This window comes from Seriola dumerili, unplaced genomic scaffold, assembly GCF_002260705.1.
Source record: "Seriola dumerili isolate Sdu_G_001 unplaced genomic scaffold, Sdu_1.0 BDQW01000002.1, whole genome shotgun sequence".
In the NCBI taxonomy this organism is placed as follows: Eukaryota; Metazoa; Chordata; class Actinopteri; order Carangiformes; family Carangidae; genus Seriola; species Seriola dumerili.
In genome coordinates, this window is record NW_019174257.1 from 7,330,331 (window position 1) to 7,346,104 (window position 15,774).

Here is a 15,774-nt window from a genome sequence, read left to right on the forward strand (position 1 = left end):
AAAAAAAAACTCTCTCAAAGAAACAGAAACGAAATTTCAGGATAGGCACAAGTCAGGACCAGCTTCATCCAAACAACAGTGCAGCGGATGATTGAAGAAATTATTGTGTTCAACATATGTGAATCCAGTGATATGAAGAACAAAGTTGCTCCATGAAGCTAAAATGCTTTTGCTTTAATTTTCTTATTTATTTTTTTTTATTTTACCAAAAACAAGCTCAAGCCAAGCTATATGTGTAAATAAAGTCAAACCAAGGCATGCCGTGCAGATTCAGGCGTACCAAGATTCACACTTGGAGGCAAATCCTGCTCCATCTCTTCATGTCTACATGTCATCTTGTTTCCTGTTGCTGCTGTAGTTGCAAACAGCAGAGAGGGAGAGTTATCCCATCTGGCTACCGGAATACTGACTCACTCTCGGGTCGGTCACAGTGGTCTAGGTTTATTTAAACTCGGGAGTTGTGGAGCCTGAACTTGGGATAAGGACACTACAGGGGTTAATTTAGAGAGATAAACAGAGAGAGCCTTCAGGAAATGGAAATTATTTTTGCAACCTTGGTCTTATTTGTGGAATTTTAGCCCATAAACTGTAGATGCTGAGGGATATAGCAGAAGTCAAATGACTCAGAGGTTTCTGAGGGAGAGTTTTGAAGGTTGGATCTGGGTTTACAGCTCACCACCACTTTTGCTAGTGACTAGTGCGAGGACATCCAGCTTTGGCCAAATGGAAGGAAGACTAGGGAGCAAGTGACAACCACTAATGGTGCTTGACATGCTGAGATACATGTCAATCAAGCATAAAAAAGATGATTCTCTAAATCCCCACCAATATTCATAAAATACAATTAGCTCCAAATAAGCTAGTGATTTCTTCAAGAACCGACTATCTGAATGTTTTGTGAGAGAAAATGCAACTTTCTATAAAGGGATTCTGTGCAGTAAGAGCTTTATTTGGCCCAGTGTGTGACAGCTATTTGTGGTGTTACATCTTTATCTATTACTCTTATTGTTGTAATATGGAGACTTGTGGACTCAGTTGAACGGAAGGAGCCAACACGATTCGATTTTTAAATCTAATTATTTCGTTTCGCACCTTTCCTTCTTACCGAGAATAGCTCCACAATGATATTCATATACACAGAGAACGGTGGATGATTATTGATTGATGGGACACATATTGTCTACAAAGACATCATCAGGCCCCACTGAAGACTCAATAAAAGACTGTATAGCTTAGTTTTGTCAGTAAGAGGAACAGTGTGCGTGTGTGTGTGTGTGTGTGTGTGTGTGTGTGTGTGTGTGTGCGCCCTTGTCAGTTTGTAAGTGTGTAGGAGCTGAGGATGGTTGATAGGAAGCAGGTTAATGTCAACAGGTTTTCCTCCACATTCTTGTGGCTGATCTCTCCCACTTGTTTTGTTCAGAACAGAGATGGGCTGGTTGAGCGAAAAGAGAGGAAAAAGTCTGGGAACAAAAATGTCTTAGAAGGAGAAACTGTGACATTATAAGCCGTGTGTATAGATATATTAATTTCAGGGTTGGCTTAGTGTCTAAATTCCATAGTGACACAAGATAATCTGATTAGATCTGTGTGGATTAGAAAAAATGCAAATATTAAGTATATGATTAATTTAAGGTCCATTTACATTTCTGTAATTTAGCAGCTTTGTTTATGCAAATAACTTACAGTAAGTAGTTTGTTATAATAATAACTTTCAAGGGTATGTAAGGTAAGGGTAAGGATAGGAAAAGTTATGACTGGCCTTGACTGTCATGTGAAAGCACAATGGTCTCTTATGCCCACTGGGCTATTGAAGGTCCAAAGTATTAATAATGTTTGCTAAATTTTCAACAACAGCTCATATAAAACTGGAATTATTTGTGGCTGATCATGAAGCAAAAGAGCTGCTTTACAAGGAATGAAAACAAAACCACTAAATAAAATATCTGTAGAAAAGCAATTTCCTGCTGGGATGGTAACACCTCAAACTCATGTAACACCTCGACATGACACGTGCATGCTTCTGTATGAGTGTAATGTATTTTGTGGTCTACCAATCCAAATAATATGGGTTGAATTTGGCTCAGGTTTGATCTGGTATTGCTACAGTAAACTACTTTGAAAAATCATGTCTATCATGTGTAACTGAATAAATGCTATATATCATTAAATATTTTCTATTTGTCTAGTGCTGATGATTGGCTGCTTGATAACAAGCACAACCCAACCTATTTGTTTATACAACCCAAGCTCCTTAATGACAAACATGACGCCCTGAGCTTCCCTTCTCTTAACAATCCCATTGGGACAAAAGGCACAAGTCGTTCATTTTAACTGGAGAATAAGGAAAACATACAAACAAGCAAGTAAAATAATTAACTAGTTTCAAAAAGTTAAAAGTTTTAAAAGGTAAAACAGGTTCATTCCTGCTCCTATTGTAATATTTACAATGCAAAATTTCTGGATTTTAGTATTTTATTTAAATATATGACACATAAGTTTATTAGTTACTTTATGTGGCCAAAATGCTATTTTTGTTTTTTTTTTAATTTGGGGGAATACTAGTAAGATAGCAGTTCTATGTACAGGCCTGTAAATATTGTGCAATTTACTGATTGTTAAGACAATAGGACAAAAGGCTTAAAATAGAATAAAAGTTGGTATAAAAATAATCAATAGCAAAACAAGGAGCAGAAGTACTGGGAAAAATCCAAACATCTCTAGTCCCAGAGCATGTACTTATTTTTATAAAAGACGTATGTGTGCATGTGTGTGGCCAGGCAAGTTGAGTATTGTTTGTGTGTTTGTGAATGGATATGGGTCATGGCCGGAGCAGAGCTCGGGCGGACTGCTGGCCTCCCTCACTTTAGTCAAAAGAGGAGTGGAGGAGATAAGCTCACCCCATCCCCCGTGCTGGAGAGGAGGAGGAGGCGATAAGAACCCGTTTCCCAATGCTACTGCCGAGGCAGGAGCCAGCCGGGAGGATGCTTTGAACTGATGCTCGCTATCTGCTCTGCCTGGGAAAATTATAGACGGGGCAGAGTGTCCAGAGAAACAAAAGGCTGATTGAGGGCCGCTGTGCAGTAACTCTCGGGGGTAAATCACACTACTATCACGGGTCAGAGAGCACAAAGAAAAATTCAAGGGGTGAGAGGAAATTTTCTTCGGTGCCAGAGGTGTCTCTTCACTCGGCTCTGGCTCGGCTAAGTTTAGTATTGCTGAAGGGATTTGGGGGAAAAACATATTAAGTATACATGAGTGATTTTAAGGGAAACTCATGTAACCACACATGAATAAAGGATACCTGCTCACACACTCTGACAGACGCACAGCACATACACACGCACACGCACACACACACACTCTACATATACTGCACATAACTAAACACACAACCACAGTGGAGATATTCAGTTATCTGAGGAACAAGTTAGAATTCTAGCCACAGGCTTGTATGTACATGTTGATGACAGAATGCAATCGTGATGTGATTTTTGTACAGTAAAATCACTTTTAACAGGCCTGACTTATCATGGATTTGTTTGTACATTTGGTTAAATTGAGCAAACAGAGAGACATTAAGATGAGTGTTGAGAGATAACCACAGTAAACAGTTTCTAGGGGTCAATAACCGTGTATAATCCCAGGCCTCTCTCTTCTCCATTTCTCCTCACTCTGAACAACTGAACTGTCAAGATATTAAATACTAACTTTACCCACTTGACAGTTTGCTGAGCACAAGTGGTGCTGAGAGATACTTTTTTTATCTATAAAAATGAAGACTTTCACCCTTCTAAATAAAAATCTGCCCAAAAAATAAGCAGCTTGAAAATAAACTGACATTGATGGCAAAGAACAGAGTAACTTGCCATAAGCACTCTGTCATCTTTTCTTATTTGTGCTTGCCTATAGCTTACAGGACAGAGCTGTGCATCAATGTCAATGTACCCATGTAAGTGACAGCAGATGTTTATAGGATATAATTATGATGAATAAATGAGTAAGGGTCCCACTTGTACACATTAAGACAAATATATGCCTAGAATTTTTCACATTTTTAATGGTCAGATCAATTTTACCAGTTACAGTGCGCAAAATGAGCAGTCGATACACACTTACACACACACACACAGACAGATGTTTGTACCTGTTTGAAGAGCTGCAGGTTGACAGCCATGGACAGGAAGCTCCTCATGGTGCTGGAGCGATGGTTCACAAAGCTCTCCTCACAGAATGTGATTGGCTCCCCCTGAAGAGTCCATGGAGACATTATTGGCAAAAATTAAAATAAACAATTATTTCTAATTAATTTTGGCTCACTTTTCTTTGTACCAATCTGTTTTTCACCATGTTTACTTAGTTCAGAAATGAGCCACAGGAAGGAAGGCAGATGCGTTTGGTGTCTTGAAAGGCAGGGGGTCTAAACTAAAAAAATGTGGTTCATAATATAATTCATAGCACTATGACAATCACATAATGTCTTTTTTCACTATGCACTGTAAAAAGTCTTCTCTAACAAAGAACTATTTCAACTGATTTCTTCATAAGTGGGCCTGAAACAGAAAGTGAGTCTAAAAGAGAGACAGGAAGGAAAGAGGAAGGAAGGAGAAGGCGAAGGAAGAGTATTAGTTAAAGAAAAAAAAAACAAAAAAAAAAACAGAAAACAGTCCCTTATAAAACAGTTCCCCTGGCAGAGCGCACACGATCTCCCCCGGACCAGAAGACAGTGTCCCAGTAAACTCCCCAGTACTCTACACTAACACATTATCACATTATTACTATTTCTTACATCATGTCTGTCGGCCTGTGAGCTATAGACACGGAGGATGACAACAGAACCACTGCAGGCCAATCACACGCAGCCCCACGGTCATTTCCAATTCATGTTTTCTCATAATTAACATAATTCTCACATATTTCAATGATGCTCTAAATTCTTCTGCTGTAAAACAATGAGCTTTGTCTGTTCCAGGCTACGAGCACATTGTGGCACATAAAAACAACTTAACAACCACGGAGACTAACCCCATTTTCAGGGATGATACCAGTGGCCCAAATTACATCACAGCGATACTGCTCCACTTACATCACGAAAAGTTTTTAAGGCGTGTTCTTGTGTAAAAGCTGAGTTGAAAGCAGCTTCAGTTGTAGTTTAATCAGTTTTGCAGTCTCCATCTGGCTACTACAGCCTCGGACCATACTGCAGCGAACAAAACTGAATAGCATTCTGAGAATAACAACTATCTGCTACTAAAAAACTCTCCCAGTCAACTTTAAGACTGGGTCTGTGTACACATACCCAGTATCCTACAAAATCCTGTGGTTCACACAGACCTGCACCGAATGCCAACCGCTAGTGCTGCTAAACATCAACATTCATTTTATATTTTTAAACAGGGTTACTAAGGCCACTGTCTTGTAACTGTATTTAACCAATGAAGTTAACTTAAAACTATTTAGAGCACTAGCATGGGGCTGGTACTGTAAATGCATTAGAAGGGACAGTCATTCTCACTCACACCTGGTACTTGCAATGTTTTAGCACAGTTTACTGAATCATGAAAGGATTTAGTGCCTTGCTTGAGGACGAGTCATTTTACAGTAAATGCTGAGTGATAAACAAGAATTACTTCTTAACTTCCCCCAAGGCTGCTGTCATCGGCACTGCTGTTCTGGCAATCCCAGTGCTGAACATAAATGGCACATATATCCAGCACTAAAAATATGTTTTTTTTTGTTTTTTTTTTAAACTCCAGACTTGATTTTAATCACATTATTTATGCACGACACACACTGGGCCATCCTCCATGCATGTAAGCAAGACACCTATCTCATAGTAGATATGCTGAACCCCCAGACTAAGTGGAAGTTCTCCAAGGATGAATGTTCTGATATGGGAGGAACATAAGCAGTAAATGGAAATCAATGACTTGAGTTTAAGACACACAGGGATGTGGACGCTGCTAAATCTATGTGCTATAGTCATTTTGATTTAAATTCATATGCTGTAAATTCTGGCAAATGTGTAGCTGTTTTCATTAGATTAACAAGTGAGTGATATTTGACAGCTGCTGATGAGATCATGATGAAAGATTATGGAAATTAATGTAAAGTTATTGTTCCAGATGGATTCAATAATTACACAGAATATAACTATTAATTGGTATTGCATTTGAAGGACCAAGAAAATAGAAAATTGAAGATTGAAATTCCAAATATTAGGCTCGCACTTTTTTTTTTTTAACCCTGCGTCATTCTGATTTCATGCTGTTTACAGTTTGTTTTAATTTATTAAATTTATATTTGGTGTTTCTGTAAACCCATGTTACATGTTGGACTGGATCTGTCGTTTTATTTGATTGTTTTTTTGTTGGGTGTTTGGACATGATTTCTTTTTAGAAAAGTTGACACAACACTGTTTTTCCATTGAGTTATGTTACGCGAATAAAGCTGCGTTTCCTCCTCCTGCCACGACTTGAATGCAAAAAAAGTGTTCCCATTTAAATTTTGCAAAATATTGCTTTGTCGAACACTCCCAAAAACCACCTCATGCGAGCGTATACATTTTTTTGCAACAATTTCAAATTGCACATTAAGCAGGCTAATGGAAACACACCTAGTAACACCTCTTTAAAATAAGTTCAGCAAAAACTGAACAACCTTGAAGTGAGATTTACTGCAGGATTGTATATATTTAGAATATAGAATATATTTATATATAGATATATTCATCTGCTATACATGAGAATAATGCAATTTGAAGATAGATCTGTGTCTAAAATTGTCTATTCTACTTTTAAAGCCCAACCTGACTGAGCTCCCCGAGCACCCCCACGCCCAGGATTTCACACCTGGTTGCACGATGAACTGGTTACATGCCTACTTGAGTAGAACTTCTGCTAATTCTTCCTTAAATAGGTACCGAGCGCACAACCATGGAATATACACACCCACCTACCCGACTTGGCTTCGTCAATGGTGGTGAAAGTTAATTTGAATCGCTATTTCAGGTTCTTTTGCCAGACACGTGTGTTTTTCTAGGCTGGTGAGAAGTACCTGGGGGAGCATTGACGTGAGCTGAAATTGATGACCTAAGAAATTCTGTTTCTAATCAGCTGATTGCATTTCAACGCAGTATCATTTTCCAGTATTGTTTCATTTACAACTCAGCAAGACTCCCACTAAGCATCCACACCCCTCCTTCTGTCGAGGCATATGGGCCTGTGAACCACAGCGCTCGGCTCAGCTCAGAACAATAACTAGCAGAGTGATATTCCACAAATATCAGAACACAGGGAGTATCATCAGTATCTTCATGAACGCAGATGTGCAGTTTGTGCATGTTTATGTGTATGCATGTATGTAAACTCTAAGGCTTTTACACAGATCCCATCTAAAAGAAAACACGGAGTGAGCGTGACTGAACTGAGAATTTTGCTGCATGTTGTGTTCACACACAAAACTACACACACACACATACACAGTGAGTCTCAGTGCTTGTGTCAGAGGGGAGGCAGTTTGTTCGTATACTGTCTGTATACAGAAAAAAGAGAGACAGCATCAATAATGTAGCATCTTGACTCCGGTAGTCCACAAAGTCCAATTAATCTCAAAGCCAAAGGAACAAAGGGCTCGCTATTTGACAAACAGGACATGCTGTAGTTTGCTTTGCTCTGACTCAGACTTGATAAGCAGAAAAGATATAGAAAAGAAATGTTAGGGGGGCTTAGTAAAGGAGAGTAAAACACCAAAGGTGGCTAAAAGGGATCTTCAAAGGGAACGTCCTGACTCTTTTCAGTTCCACTGACATTTCACTGCCTCAGACAGGCCCACCTTAGCTCTGCGCTCTGACTGAAAACACACCTTTTACCTTCAGTCAAAACTGCCCCAGTCTAACCAGATGCCAGTGAAATTTGACTCAGTTCACACAAACTGAGGTCGCTACTATGTGCTACACATTCTGAAGAGCAAATATTGATGTCTGCGAATACTTTTGGATATAAATACAGCCTGTGGCCTTTATACTCAGTACAGGTTGTCTTGATATTCAAATGCATCCATAAGAGTATGAGCATTGTTGAAATGTGGTAGTTAAAACAGTTTGGGATTTCTATTTGTCTGTTGCCTGTTGATTATCCAGAGATAAATTATTCGCCCCTTTTAACAAGGTAAGCTTAAACACTGTGCCTCACTCTGGGTTTGATGGGAAACAAGAGCGTAGTCCAAAATTCATTTTCGTATATATGGGCTGTTATATGACATAGTGATGCTATAACTCATGATCACTGTAGTGATTAATGACACTGGATGCTTACGGGTTTATATCTGAGGGCATCTCGGTAGGATCCAAACAGAGCGGCCTGCGCTCTCAGGAAGGCCCTTGCCACACCACTTCCTGTTGCTGTTGACTGCTTCTTCAGCTTGCTCTTCAGAGAGGACACCTGGTGAAAACATAAAGAAAGAGCATAGGAGAGAAAAAGAGAGACAGATAGATGGAGGGAGGGAGGGGCGGAGAAAGAGAGAGAGATGGAGGGGTAAAAGTTAAATTATCACCTCTGAAATTGGTGGAGGAAACAGCTAGCCCATTCTGGGTGTGAAGTATCACATTTGCAGGTCATCTCAAAAAAGGAAAGAAAAGAAGGGGAAAAGCTTCAGCCTTTCCCCCAAGCTTATCTGTTGTGCTGCTGGGAGCACCTGCTGCTTTGCTAATTGAGCAGAGAAGGGGGGGGGGGGGCGTCGAGAGGGAGGGGACAGCGGAGAGGAAATAGAAACTCGTATCCTCACTCTTCCTCTTTCACCCCCTCTCCATGCTGCCACCCCCGCTTTCCTACCCAGCACCTTCTTGCTTTTGCACTTCTCCCTCCGTCTCTTACTCCCCTCTGCTTTCTTTCCAGTCCTCTTGTTTTCCCCTCCCCAGTTGGCTCTCCTGGACTCTCTCTAGAAAGGGACTCTTGACATAAAACGTCTTTAATTATTTTCCTCTCTCCCGGCTCTGTCTCCAGGACTCCAGGCGAGAGTGGAGAAGCAGCAGGCCCGAGCTTGTTTTAGGATGACAAAAGATTCACCCTGGCCACCGGGCCCTGGGGAGTCTGGGAAGGAAGTTGTCAAGAGGCTCTCCTCACCTGCTCAGCAGTAGTCTGACTGTGTTGTGGCAGAGCGAGGAGGAGGCAGAGATAGCGAGGGACTGCCACTCTGTGTGGGCTGTGCCAGCTTTGCACAAAAGCATGATTGGGTTGCATAGGAGGTCTAAATTACTGTAATGTAGTTTGGTGTGGGCTGTTAGCAGTTGCACAGGCTTGAATCATGATTTTAAAAGAAAACCTATGAGTATAACCTTCAACCTCAATTAGTGAAAATCACATTAATTGTATTCCTCCCTGAATAACTTTTGTTTTGCTGTACATCCTATACTGTATACCAACATATAAATATGCTAAAACCAATGCTTTCTACATAGAGCTCAGACGAATGTTGCTTACAGAACAGTGCCTACAGCTGGTAAGGATTCGTTGTCTTGCTCATGGGCACGACAACAGGGCACATTAACCAAAATTTTCCAGGCACCTACTTCACCTCTCTGTTGCCCGAATATTGGGAGAGAAAACTGACTGCAGAGGAGATAAAGTGCGTGTGAAACAACCAGGAACCAGAGTAAAATAATGTTTTTGGTTAGCAGTCTGCCTATTCGATTTCACACTGCACTGCATATTTCACCAGTCCATTCAGTCACCTCCTAATACAGTGTAACATTTAGTGGTGTGTGCTCCTGTGGCTCTGTGATCAGTGTCTGTGTCAAATATTCAAGTGTTATTCCTGACGAGTTCGTCCACCTCTGTAAAGCGACATTGAACATTTTATCACATTTATCAATATCATTAGTTTTAATCCAGTCATTGGGAGTAGCAGTATTTGTAGGCAGGAAGACAAGGAAGAAGAGATGAAAGCAGGAAAAAAAAAAAAAAAAATAGAGGTTGAGTCTGTCACTAAATGGCTCCAGTTACTCTGTAATGTGATAGCATTTTGATCAGGTCTATTTCAATCAGAGGTGGCCAAATATGTCATGCTGTGAAGCTGCAGTGTTAGAAGGATATCACGGTCTGGCGACTGCAATTAGCCTATCTGGAAAACTTCAGGGAGGAGAAGCAAAGTGTTAGCACAGCTCATACAGAGGACAGGCAGAGAGAAACAGAGAGGCTGAGAGAGAAAGAAAGAAAGTGAGACAGAGAGAGTGGCAGTCTTAAACTGGGACAAAGACAAAATGAACAGCGTCGATTCCTCTCCCCTGGGCTTTCTCACTCTCCACAACGTCCCCGTGCTGCCATTGCGAATGCTCCCAGGCATCAAATAGAAAGTTTATCACGGTTAAATTAACAAGTGTCATCTCCATATTCACTCATTGTGCTAAATGCTTTTATGTTTATGTAAAGCCCTTTCTGGAATTAATATTTCATGTTTATGTGCATTTTCACTGATTTTTTTCATCCTTGTAAATCATTAAACTGTCTTTTTCGGGGGGAGAATCAAAGCGAACACAATGTCAGTCTAAGAGGGGGAGGCATACCCCAAAGACTGTCAGAGAAGACAGGATAGCAGAGTTTACTCTGCACACAGAGTTCTGTACAGCAGCTTTGAACGGGTGAGAGCTCTGCAGTGGCAAACACTTTTTAATGAGGTGGGGACACAATCACTTGTGTTTTGCTTCCCAGTGTTTGAGAAAAATGGGTGATAAAGCGATAAGTTCGAAGTTTCACATGTGCTCACGAGTAAAATTAAGCATGATGAAAAATATTCTTCTTTAGTCACATTTGGTGATTAATTAATTTGTCACATATAACAAATATAGTAGCAGTGCATGAAAAATACCAGAAAAGCATTTTGCTAATAGAAAAATGAGGCACACTCTCCTCCTTCACATAGTCGACACAAAAAAATAAATGTATGTTTAGTAATTGGATTTTGAATATGGCGCCTACACCACAATCATCAGGTATGCCTCCACGGTAATAGCTCTGTCAAACTAATTAACTTGTACAGTTTGAGTGAAGCTAACGAGATGCGTACAGGCATCAGAGGAAGGCCAAGCTCTACAGGTGATAACCCTATTTGGCAGTGACATTTTTTAGTGTAAAGTCACAGTGGCGGTGATGAGATCAAAGAGAGAAAGTCCCCCATTGGGTCCAATTAGAACTATAGCATTGTACAGAGAAGGGGTGGCAGGAGGAGAGAGAGGAGTGGGTGGTTGGGGGAGAGGGAGAAAAAAAAAACTGTTGAGTTATGATATTCATAATCTATGCAGAGAGGCCTTTCCAGTACAGGTCTTCTCCCCATAGCTGTGATCTTTTCAATTTACATCAAGGGAAGATGGTCGGGGATGAAAGCAGGGCATCCAAGGCGCACAGCCCACAGAGGGCAGACATGGGGCCTCATTAAGGCCCAGCCCAGCTAGCCCCAAACAGGTTTTGAAGTGCGTCACATAAAGAGCATGAGGTCAAAGGTCAGACATAGAACAGATCTCCATTTAACTCTCCAGCTGGAGATGGTAATTAGCAGGTGCAATGATGATCCCTGCCTGACTGTAAGGGATGATACCACTGTAGGTGACATCAGGCATCTGTGTGAATGTGCGAGTGTCTGTGCACACAGTCTCCTCGGTGCATTGGTACATACTCAGACATCTATCAGGGATCCCAACTCATATCATACTCATTTTGCAGAATACACAGGTACTGTACACAGTATATAGACCATTTATACCAACACAGGCTTTTGGAGAAAAAGAAAAGAAACCCAACCTGACAAAATGGTCTTAGTTTTATCACTGCATGAGCAAGCAATATTTCAATACAAAGTGATGGTATAAAAAGAGACAGGCCACACAACATATGAAGCCTGATCACTATTAGTTAACAACAAAACACAGAAAACAAAACATGCCAAAATGTACGAGCTGGGCTGACAATATTATATTTACTATTAAGTAAATAATTTAAAAAAGTGATAAAAATCAGTAAGTGAAAGAAAAAAGTTACACACAAACTATGAGTATATATTTAGATTTTTCCACTAAATTTTCACTAGAGCATAAAAAACCCTCCCAAATAACAACCCTGACACTTGTCTGTTGTTTAAAAAAATAAATAAATAAATAAAAAGTTGGATTTTCTTCTCACAAAAAAAGAATGTTTTGTTTAAGATTCTGTCCAGGGAAAGAAAGCCATGGGGACGCAATTAAAGAACTACAAAGAAAAAAATAGTTATGAAAATCTCCCACTTTCTTTTGATGTGCTGCAGTCTGAACTGTACACACACACACACACAGACGTACGCACAAACACACATACAAATCTGAACAAAGACACACACAGAGCCGGCGTATATTCTCACACATGCACATACAGTATCTACATGTACACAATGAGCATGTAATTTGGAATCTGGAAAATTCATTCATTCAATCCATTTAAAATAAAAATGATTTGTTTTTAAATGAACTCCTTTTTTTGGGTCATACGATAAAACTGCACAATTATCAGGATATTACTTAAGTTGATGGGGTGGAGTCAACTACAGTCTCTTATAAGCAACCACATAAAATAGCCAACTAAAAGCCTGAGGTCAGATTTTAAAAATAACTCCAGCGAATATTGAATAAAAAAAAATGATGGGATGAAATATGTAAAAATAGAGAAAGACTAGAATAGATATACTATTAAAGCTCATAGTGATACATATTCTTAGTTATCCAGTATGTTGATCTGCTGTTAAGCACATGCAATACAATAAATTAGCCAGGCGAAATGAAAAAGAGTGAGAAAGCAAAGGGGAGAAAGAGTCTATGTGTGTGTGTTTTAATAGGTCTTTCTCATTGCCATGAGATTCTCCCCGGTGTGAGGTTACTTTGTCAAGCTGACCTCTTATAGCAGCTGAGCGGCTGAGTTTTGCATACATAATTAACTACAGCTAAATGTCATCTCTCACTTCAATAACTAACGCAGTGGGTGATGCTGCTCTCCCTTTTTGACTTCTAATCTGGAGTGAACCGCCGGCAGAACGACTATGTGAAAATGAAGTGCAGCTTTTAAACTCCACATGAGTAAATGAAGAGCTGCTAAGGCTGCGGAGAGAGTGTATGCACAGTTCAGCGCCATTTAAAACAATCGTAACCTGTCAAATAATGTTTCAAAAGAGCAGATCTCGACATTTGCAGTTGGTAAAAGTACAGACTCAACAACAACAGCAAAATCAGATACTTTGCTTGGAGCATGTTATTATCCGCTGTAGCACCGAGTTTCTGGTAAAGTACAGTATGTAACTGAGGTGGAGCAACAACATTCCCAGCACTCAGCTACCATGTAGTTAGTACAGCATGTGAGGGGCTTTACTGTAGGTGGCTCCGCTATACTGGGAAGACACCAGTGAAATGAAACACACTTGGCTGCATCGAAACTAAACATGGGGGAATCTGGTGGACAAACCAAAAATCTGTGAGTAGCAAAAGTTTACTTCTGTACTAGATCTGAGTGTCATTGATGTACATTCCTGGCCAACAGTGTGTAGGTGTTTCTGTGTGTGTCTGTTCGGCTGCGCGTGAGTGTTGCTGCTGTCGGCTGTACTCTGTTGTAGATGATGATGTAGATGTTGTTTTCTGGGAGCGTCGGAAACTGAACACCAAATTAAAGCCGCGATGTTTGATTAAGTGTGCCAGGTGATCTCAGGAGAGGCGCACAGACACAACCTCAACCCCCTCATTCATTTGTAAACCTCCAAATGCAGGCTTGAAATACAGGAAGTAGGAGTGTACGCTGTAAATTCCCCCCTTGATTGGGAATACAAATGATCAAATGTATGAAGGCTTGGAATGTATGGGTACACGGTGTCAGCAAAGTAGCGAGTGGCAGAGAGGAGGAGAATAGAAGGAATTAGGCTGTGATCTGAAAGAGAGCATCTGAAAATAAAGATGTAAGCTGCATTGTAGCACCTCACCTTGAATATGTGGCACAGAAAGAATAATACATGAAAAAATTCTTCCGTCATTGGTTTGAGATCAATTGCCGGGATCAAATACAAATCTGATTCAGTCACACACTGTTTGTTTTCAGAATTAACAGACTCCTAATTTGCTATTCTTGGATACTTTTAATGACTAGCGCGGTAAACAGCTCCACCAACCAAAAGCCAATTATAACTTTATCAGCACAATCTCTGTGCGGAAGAGGAACTGTGGATCTCAGAAAAAGAAACAAAAGTACCTTGATCTTCCAGGGAAAAACTACCGTTTTTTTATTGACTATTTCTTTTCAGTGTGCTTGTCAACACATTGATTTTACTGACACAAGCGGAGTCTCTCTGAGATTATTATGATTTATTAATGGGTAAAAACTATTGAAACTTTCAGTTCAAACTTAAGCAGTCTTAAAATATACAAAATCCTGCTAAAAATGCACTACATAAAATAAAAAAAAGGATCTATTCCTCTAATAATATCACAATGTTTATTTAAAATGAGCTCGAATAAAGGAGCAACAGAATTCCTTGATCTCCATTATTTTTTCATACAAAGATACAAAAAATATACTCGTTAAAATAGAAAATGTTTAGACTGACATTCAAAAGATATGATGCATGTTACAACTAAAAAATTATAAAGGGGGGAACAAAAAAATAGACAAATCCAGACCAAAAGCACAATTAATGCTGGACCTCTGGTTCTAACGTGACGTTCCAATTAAAAAAAAATTACAGAAGTTATTCTCAAAAGATTGTTGCATCCTTTTTTGACCCGTTACCAATTACTCTCTTATTCAGATCTTTCCTTTTTTTGCTAAACGGAACCGCTACTGGCATGGTAGCATTTGTAATAGTCAATAAATCTAAAATATTATGTGTGAAATTGTGGGAAAAGACCATTAAGGGGCGGGCACTAGTGGAGCCGGTGTAGGGGTCCTGTCTGAAAGAGGGCGGCTAATTCAGGACAACTGTGAACTCTGAACCTGCTAAAAGCACGGCCACTGGTCAGCCGGGCAACGTAATAGAGTCCACATGTGCTCACAGCCTGCGTTGCCATAATTAGACGGAACTCTTAAGGTTTGCTTAAATCAACATCAGAGTGCTTTGTTTTCCCTCTTAGTTAGACTTGAAATACGCAAAAAAAATTGCCTGTGGCCTTTATGTTTTACCATTACATACTTTATATATTCATACAAAGTGATGCTGGGCTTTTAAAGTGAGAATAATCTTTACTTCATGAGTCTCAGAGCTTCTGTTTCACACTGAATAAAGCTTGAGTGTTAAGTAGCCAGTGTTACAGTGAGAATTAGAGAGAAATGAATAGTGGTTTTAATAGCTCAGAAACAACACGCGGCAGTTCAGCTCAGGCAGAGAATCGCTCAGCATTAATCAAGATTTCAGGCCTCTGTTTGACAAACTGCACAATGCCTCAAACATCTCCGCGTGTGTAAACACAAACATCAAATGCCATGTGGCATGTCCTCATCACTAACAAGCAAACTAACAAGAGACCTGGAATTCCACTCAATTAGTACCTGCTCGCTTCCTTATTAATCTACTAGCCCTGGTGAAAAGATCAGAGGAGACAGGAAAAAAAAAAATGAATAGGAAAAAAAACAAAAAAAAAAACAACAACAATTTGTTACAATAAATATATTAATGCCAGTGAAGCTTCCGTTTCAGGTTGTGTAATTTGACATGATATGCGGGCTATGTTCTGTCATTAGTCAGGAAAAATGGTGAGTAGGGGATCAAAGCAAAAAGGCTCTG

At 39.9% G+C, this 15,774-nt stretch overlaps 1 protein-coding gene across 2 annotated transcripts in view; it reads right to left on the minus strand.

Moving 5' to 3' along the window:
• The window catches only part of LOC111223617 (DENN domain-containing protein 1B-like), a 104,025-nt gene that overhangs the window by 20,282 nt on the left and 67,969 nt on the right, over positions 1-15,774 (minus strand). For both annotated transcript variants that reach the window (XM_022747944.1, XM_022747877.1), the window contains 2 exons: positions 8,313-8,438; positions 4,145-4,246 (listed from right to left, as the gene is read on the minus strand). In XM_022747944.1, the coding sequence (XP_022603665.1) occupies positions 4,145-4,246; positions 8,313-8,438 (228 nt within the window). The remainder of the gene's footprint in view (positions 1-4,144; positions 4,247-8,312; positions 8,439-15,774) is intronic.